General features: G+C 35.3%; 1 protein-coding gene and 1 long non-coding RNA gene across 3 annotated transcripts in view; one reads left to right on the plus strand and one right to left on the minus strand.

Moving 5' to 3' along the window:
- Positions 1-2,922: 2,922 nt before the first annotated feature.
- LOC135114153 (uncharacterized) overlaps positions 2,923-8,687 on the minus strand; it is a 32,951-nt gene continuing 27,186 nt past the window's right edge. Inside the window, exon 3 of the long non-coding RNA XR_010275277.1 lies at positions 2,923-4,097. This is a non-coding gene — a long non-coding RNA (uncharacterized LOC135114153). The remainder of the gene's footprint in view (positions 4,098-8,687) is intronic.
- LOC135114152 (cardioacceleratory peptide receptor-like) overlaps positions 3,974-8,687 on the plus strand; it is a 72,397-nt gene continuing 67,683 nt past the window's right edge. For both annotated transcript variants that reach the window (XM_064029902.1, XM_064029903.1), the window contains exon 1: positions 3,974-4,111. In XM_064029902.1, the coding sequence (XP_063885972.1) occupies positions 3,986-4,111 (126 nt within the window). In that variant the 5' untranslated portion in view covers positions 3,974-3,985. The remainder of the gene's footprint in view (positions 4,112-8,687) is intronic.

An 8,687-nucleotide genomic window follows, 5' to 3' on the forward strand; every position in this document is an offset into this window, starting at 1 on the left:
GGATGGTACTGTTACTATTACTATTGCTTCATCTACCGGTACTACTGGTGCTACTACTATTACTACTACTACTACTACTGCTGCTATATGGCTATCCCTTATTTATTATCTTGTTCGAAAAGAAAGCAAATAGTGCCCACACAATTATCTATTCTCTTCTAGCTCCTCTTCCTCCTCATACTACTACCATAACTACTACTGCCATTACTACTACTAGTACTACTACTATTACTGCTACTACAACCACCAACACTACCATCACTTACATAACTGGTACGCGTAACAGCCACAATATTCGTTCGTTGTTCCTTTAGAAAAAATATTGGTGCCGAAATTATCCTGTATCCTCCTCCTCCTCCTCCAACCTCTTTTCCTCCTCTTCGTCTCTGAACCACCACCACCTCCTCCTCCTCCTCCTCCTCTCCGTCCCTCAGCATCCACCTCCTTCTCCTTCTGCTAGAAAAAACATCATTCGTCCTACACAACTCAGCTGCCTCTTTTCTACACTTATCCACTCTAGTTCCTCGTGGAAGGTTTGTGTTGCAGTTTTTAGGAAGATGTTTCGAAACTTGTTCCTTCGCTTCTGGCTTCTCTTTTTAATTACTACTTTTCAAACTCGAAGCAGTGTTGTGTTGATTCTTTATCACCTCGAAGCAGAAGTGACAACATAACGGAGAGGTAATGGATTAGATCACTGGTTCTCAGACTCTGTTGCTTAGTAGCGCATTAAAAGTACTGCATCTTGGACCTTGACGGCGCATCAACCCTGTAGTCAGTGTGGTGCAGGGCTATTAAAAGGCACAAATTTAAGAACGCATACCTATCTAGGCGGCACACTTTGGCAACAGTTTCTGAACCACTAGGTTAGATAAATCAGGTTATGAGGAACAAGTTATATCAGAAGCATTTCTTGGCTTCTGTTTTGTCAGTGCTTCCTGTCAATCTTTAAGACGTGTTGAAATTGGCGATGACTTTATTTCCATGAAGCAGAAGTGACTGAACGGAACGAAAATGTGTAGTGTTAGATAAATAATCAATGCCTTTCAATCTCCAAGTAGTGCATTTTTTTTTCTTTTTTCTCGGAGCAGTGTCTGACCGGGGGACGCCCTAACGGAGCGGTGTGAGGGGTTAGATAAGTCAGGTTATGAGGAAATAAGTTACATATGGGACATCTTCACATTCCAGCAGCGTCACGTGAGTTAATTAAAGCGTTTTTAAAAGGTGAACGCGTGACTTTCGCCCATTACCTTAATTCGAGTCATTCTCACTCAGGTAAAAAAAAATAGTAATAATGATAGCAAATAAACAAACAAAGAGAAAAAAATAAGATATGTAACGTCGAAAAAGTAGTAACAGGAAAAAATGTAAAGTTGAGGTATTAGTAGTGATGAAGAAAGGAGAAGTAAGGAGAAAAAAGTCACTTACGTTACGGAAAAGAATAATAATAATAAAAAAAAAATGTAGTAAGAAATTTGCCTCTGAATTCTCACATAAAAAAAAAACGAACAAAAATTTTATTAATATGTCATTGCTGCTATTAATTGTGATCAGAAAGGAAAGGAAAAGTCACTGTGAAAAAAATAATAAATAAAATGAAAAATAAATAAATAAATAGATAAATAAATAAATAATAAGAAATAAATAATAAATGAAAATATAAAAATAAATAAATAAATAAATTAAATAAATAAATAAATAAACATAAATTGATATGCCTAACAACTCTCAAAAATAAAATAAAACAAAATAAATAAATAAATAAATAAAACTGAAAACTAAACAACTCTCAAAAATAAAATAAAACAAAATAAAATAAAATAAATAAATAAATAAATAAAACTGAAAACTAAACATCACCTGAGTCATACTATTAATACTGATCAAAAGGAAAGAAGCAAAGATCTACCATGTAAAAAGCCACTAATTGATTGGATGTCTGATAACTCGTACGAAAGAAGAGGAAGATCTGTGACTCTCCACTAATACTGATGAAGAAGGGGAAGCCACAAAGTCCAAGGAATGATGACGCAAATATATAGCCTTAAGAATACAGACTAAAAATCACCAGAAACTTTACATAGCGCCGCTCTAATGACGGAGGTAAAGATGTAAAGGTTATTATGTAAAAAAAAAAAAAAAAAAGGCGATATGATGACAACACTCTTAGGTAGAAACATGTACTGAAGCTAAGGAAAATATTACTTAATATCGCTGTAGTAAGTGTTAAAGATGTATAAGTTATGTAAGAAAATCACTGACAAAAAGAAAAACACTGCTAAAAAAAAACTTCAGGTAAAATAATAATAATAAATGAATAAATAAATATATATGTACCTAGGATAAGTAAAATATTACATAACGCCGGTCTAAAAATTTTTATAAAGCTGTAAAAACGGTGACGTGAAAAAATCTGATAAAAAAAAGTGATAGGATAAAAAGAAAACACTTCGGTAAAAACAAAAAAAAAAAAAAAAAAAAAACGATAAAGCGCTCAGGTAAAAAAAAAAAAATATATATATATGGGTAAAGAACGACATTTACTAAATCACCACCAAATTCATTAACTTTAAGAACCTATCTATAAATGCTCAAACTTGGACGTAATCACTTTTTAGTATGACACAGTACAGTATCTGTCGTGGTTTGAATTTACATAACACCGGAGGAAGAAGTTACGTAAAAAAAAAAAAAGGATAAGCCGCTTCAAGTACGCCTATCAGCACTGTCCACTATGTAACACGATGTCTTAGAAAACCAGGAAAATAGTGCTTAACTCACGCTATTAATACTCTTCACGAAGCTTAAAAATGATAAGTAAAATAAACAAGACCGCGCGAATTATAGTGACAAATACTATAAAGTCGCTGAAAGAAAACAATTAAACAAGATAAATAAATAAATAGATAGACAGATACAAAATCAAAAGAATACAATAGAAAACGGAACCAGAATCGATGCAATATGTTTTTTTTTCCCCTCCAGCTATACATTTCATTTCAGTTTCCATTCCACTCCACTAATGGTCGTGGGGATATGCCTTTGTAGCGCCTCCCACTTGCAGCTGCTCTTGACTGCTCAGTGTCTGCCTCTCGTACTCTGTCTTGTGTTGGTTCATTCTTTGTTCCTTTTTTTTTTTATTTATTTGTTTATTTACTTATTTTTTTTTTTATAATATGCTAACGAAGTTTTTTCTAGTTCCTATTTTTCGTACTGCTAAGGTTTCAAGTCTTAATGTGTGTTTTATCTTATCTTTTGCTATGAATTTCATGAATTCTGGTAAAGTACAGGCAGATAGATAATATATCAAGAAAGACAGACCAAGGAAAAAAAGATTAGTTCCCTCTCAAAGCTTTCCAATTTCTCATTTTATCGTTATTTTCTTTTATAAATTCGGACATCAAACATGCAAAATAAATAACATACAAATGCCCATCTGCTGTAAAATAAAACTGTGATATATCAAACAAAGTCCAAAAAAAGAAAAAAAAAATTCTCTCAAAGCTTTCCATTTCATGTTTATTTTCTATTTCATAAATTCGGACAATATTCAGAAAGGAAATTGATATACAAATCCCTACCTGCTGCAAAACAGAACTGTGATATATTAAACAAAGACCAAGACATAAGAAGAAAGAGAGGAAAAAGTTCCCTCTGAAAGCTTTCCAATTCAGTAAGCGAATGTGCAGAACGCTCTTTGTGGGAAACGTTTCACAGAAGCCGGCGCTGGTCTGTGAGAGGCGAGGAAAGACTTTATAGGTTCCTGGCTGGCATTGAGCAGCGTTGGCAGAGGTGCAAAAGGCACACAAAACACTCGTAAAAAATCCCTCTGGCCCATCAAGATATCAAGATTAAAACCGCGTTGGAAAACTGTGATAAAAACGAGGAAGAGGAAGAAAGTGGTCTGGATCTGTACCCTGTGAGGCTGGAGGGAAGCGGCCGGGACAAGAGTCAGGTGTTCACAGGAGGCTGACGCGGAGACTGAGCCATGGGTTGGTCTGAGAATTCAAACATGTCTTCCAGCGGTTCCCAAACCCTGTCGAGTATTGGGGAAGGAGGGGAGTGGCCACCCAACCCGAGCCATGTGAACCACACCGTTTCTGCAAACAACACGGTGAGTACTCATTAGAACGTAAGGCCAAAACAACCAGAAGAACCTGCAAGAAATAAATATACGAGATTAAACTACTCTCACTCTTGCCAGGTACTGGTTCTTCTAAGTAACTAGATTTCATTGTCATCAACATAAGACCAAAAAAAGATATTCATAGCCTACAAGAATTCCAAATTCACACTCTTCTTATCCTTGATACACGAAATACATGGTTTCTTCCTTGTAACTTTGTAGACTTCATTGTTTTAAGTCATTGAAATCATAGCAAATGTGCTTATTACTAAACTCGTCTTATTTTTTGACTGATGAGACAATTTTTCTGCCAAATAACACTGTAGACCATTTTATATATATATATATATATATATATATATATATATATATATATATATATATATATATATATATATATATATATATATATATATATATATATATATATATATAAGCTAATCCCATATAACTACCAGAGATCACAGAGTAACATGCCCAACCTTCTTCCACTAGCCTTCACTTTTTCCCTCATTCTTAAGTCCTCTTAAGAAAGCTTAAGATGTATCACCTCTCACGTCTTTTAGGAATGTTAAACAGACTTAGGATGATAGGTGAAAACAGTTGGTATAGTTAGTACAGGGACTGCCACGTATAGGCCTGATAGCTTCTTGTAACTTTCCCTTATTTTCTTGTGTTTTCATCATGCGTACAATTGAAAAAAAAAAAAAACGTAAAATAAAGTGGAAGTGAGTATTGCGCAATAGTGAATCTTATTTTAGGCTTGCAGGTGGTAGTCGTTGTGTTACACATGCAAATTAATTTCCACCAGTCACCACTGCACTGTCCATAAAAATCACTAATTTTCTAAAAAAACTGTACATTGACTGCATATCAACCTGGCAAGTGGCAAGTGAGTCCATTCCAGTTATCTGTCACTTACTGGATAACTAATTACTTTTTGACTCCTATGTAAATCTAATTTTATTAAATTTAAACCCATCACTTCTTGGCTTAGCCTTATTGCTAATCCAAAGGAGCTTATCCACACTATCGTTGCTATCCAATATGCTTGAACGCCCAACGCACGACAGCATGCAGCGCAAACCAGGAGTGTGTACGTAATGAGGTGGTTCAGCACTTAATCGAGACGAAGCGCTGGATTGAATTCAAGCGTTTGCTTATTTTTTTTCTTCTGCTTACTGATTAACCACTTCAGTGATGTGACAAGAGGGATTAACTATAACTAACAAACTTACATAATAATCTTTACGTTGCTTTAGAGCGCTACTGTGTGTTCAGTATTGTCTGTGTCGTGACCCAAGAAACACCAAGAAGAGATGCAACACGACAGAAGAAGACAGCTGCTCTCTCTCTCTCTCTCTCTCTCTCTCTCTCTCTCTCTCTCTCTCTCTCTCTCTCTCTCTCTCTCTCTCTCACGCGGTAATGAAATTTAAACACTTCTGTAACTCTTCTTTTTTCTAAGGCTTTCTGGTTAACCACAATCAGGGGGTATTGAGAGAAAGATAATATGCAGAGGAGCATTTATTTTTAACCCGTTAACGCCGTTACGTGTACTCTCTCTCTCTCTCTCTCTCTCTCTCTCTCTCTCTCTCTCTCTCTCTCTCTCTCTCTCTCTCTCTCTCTCTCTCTCTCACATTATGCCTGTCTATAACCTAATTTCAACCCCATTATTTCTCAGCTCACGCGTTGCCATCTTATGAAACACAACCCTCTTGTGGACCACACTCGCTTGCACACTCTGGTTACGACACTATAGTGTGAGAAGTATTGCTTGTGTGTGCTTTGTTCATACTGAAGCGATAATGAGCATAGGTGGGATGCGAAAGGTCATTATCGAGACTGCGTAATTAAGTGAAAAATATAGAGGCTACCTAATTAAGAGCCATACTTGAAAAAGGAAATTTGAACCATACATAAAAAAAAAAGAGGCAGAAAGTCTGGAATTAGAGCCATAAAAAAAAAGAAAAAAGTACAGCCATATATGAAAAAAGAGAGGCTGTGATACGTAAATCGTTAAGTAAAACATGCAAAGCTATACATAAAAAAAAGAACACAGAAAAAAAGAAAAAAAAACTGAGACAATAAAATCGCAAATATAATATAATATGGAATGGATTAGAGAAGATGATAGACATTTGTAACCATTATCTTCTACTTTATACTTCGGGGAGGGCTAGGCATTAGGATTTTTTTGTTTTTTTTTTGTTTCTGAAAGCCTCATTCAAGCGTTGATAAAAAGAATGGAAGAGAAAAACCTGCGTGATTCACATTTTCACGGCGTTCAGCTTTGTTATGAACTGCGTTGTCAGTGTAATGGTGCGCCACTTGCTGCTTCAGAGAGAGAGAGAGAGAGAGAGAGAGAGAGAGAGAGAGAGAGAGAGAGAGAGAGAGAGTTGATATTTCAGTGTCAAGGGGAGGGGACGTCATTTTCCACCTCTCTCTGATGCTGTGAAATTTTTTCCCACACTCCCCGAGATATGAAATGCTTTTCTTTGTCAAGAACGCAGGTTTTTTTTCTATGAATATAGGAGTATAATAAAAAAAAAAAAAAGGAAGCTGCAGGAAACCATCAGACCTACACGCGGCAATCCTTTCATAAAACAATTCCTACATTTTTTTTTTACTCACTTATCATTCTCATCTTCTTTTAAAGCTCTTCAGTGACTCATCAATAACAACTTGATAACCGAGTCTATTCCATTCCACCACCACTCAATTTGAGAACTAATGTCTTTCTATCTCTTTTCTAAATCTGCGAGACCCATCTCGTATTGCCCAACTGAACTGTAATTGTAGTTTCAGCTTCACGTTGCTTTTTATGTCCCCTTTTCACAGTACCTAGAGTCTGATATGAAAACCTATTTGCTGGTGAGCGCGTCATTTGCTAACGATTCATTGCTTGAGAGAAGCGTGTTGCGCCAATGTGTAAGATAAAGGGGACTAAAGATATTTTCATAATCACAACCCACACTCCCCCCCCAAAAAAAAAAAATAGTTATTGTGGTGAAAGAAATGCATGATCCAGTTCTTAAAAAAAAAAAAATCAGCTTATAAAGGGAAAAATCGTGTCAGCTTGTTAAAAAAAAATGTAAGCTTATAAAGAAAATGTCATCAGCTTATAAAGAAGAAAGAGATCACAGCAACTTATATATATATATATATATATATATATATATATATATATATATATATATATATATATATATATATATATATATATATATATATATATATATATATATATATATATATATATATATATATATGTCACGCATAATGTGGATAATTGCCTAATGTGAACATTAGGCAGTGAAATTGCCTAATCTTCATATTAGGCAATTTGTTTGCACGATGTTGACAATAGGCAACTTACTTGCTTAATGTCCACTTTAGGCATGATTTTCAAATTAGGCAAGGGTATTTTGCCTAATGTGAATTGAATGACAAACCAGTGTCTACAGTTTTGTTCGAATGTTGTTCGAAACTTTGGGTCTGTTACCGAGTTGTTGTGAGCAAAGATGTTGTTCGAAGCTTTGGGTTTGTTATAACCGAGTAAGGTTAGGTTAGGTTAGGTTAGGTTAGGTTAGGTTAGGTTAGGTTAGGTTAGGTTAGGTTAGGTTAGGTTAGGGCAATGGTGGGCAAGGTTATACAAAGTGTCAATGTACTACTCAATGTACATCAGGAAGGTGCAGCTGCCTAAGAAAAGAAATTAAATGCAACTCGCGCTGTCACCCAGGCAGATCATGCAAAAATTTGTGATTGGACTCAACTGAACCCTGAGATCGATTGACCTATTTTACTTATACTAATATTGCATTAATTAATTATGTTTTCCTTATTCACATTGGGCAAAATTGAGCTGCATAATTTGAACAATAGGCATTTTTTGCCTAATGTTAACAATTTGTAAACTTTACGCAACCTACTTGCTTGATGTACACATTAGGCAATTTTCTGCCTAATGTTCACATTAGGCAATTGTCCACATTATGCGTAACATATATATAAAATCATATCAACTTATGAAGAAGAACGATCATATCAGCTTAGAAAAAATAAATAAATAAAAAAAAATCATATCAGCCTATAACGAAAAAGATCACGTCAGCAACAGTGATTCAGCGTGCAGCATGACGGTTCAGTTATTGCGTCACTTTAATAAATCAAGCAATCAGGAACAGACTTCAATCTTCCTCCCTCGCTGAGTGGAGAGCAAGGCACGGGTTAATCCACACACCTTGCGCTATTTTTTCGTTGTCGTTCTCAAGGGAAGGTGAGGATGGCAAGATTAGACAAGGAAGTGCAGTAAATAACAGTATAGTCATGTTAGGTGATCACGAAAGGTATTGATTTCTGGTGTGATGTAAAGTATGATGTGAATACAGCAGTTTTTTTTTTTTTTTATCATCTTTGTTCTTAGGGGAGGCTTGAGGATGATAATATAAGACAGCAAGTGTAGAATGTGACTATGATAAATTTTGTCGTCTTTGTTTTTCTGAAGGGGGTCTGAGGAGGGTAACGCAAGACAGTAAGTGGAGAATTTGAATATAACAATCTCTAT

The sequence above is a fragment of the Scylla paramamosain genome, chromosome 27 (genome assembly GCF_035594125.1).
Source record: "Scylla paramamosain isolate STU-SP2022 chromosome 27, ASM3559412v1, whole genome shotgun sequence".
Classification (NCBI taxonomy): Eukaryota; Metazoa; Arthropoda; class Malacostraca; order Decapoda; family Portunidae; genus Scylla; species Scylla paramamosain.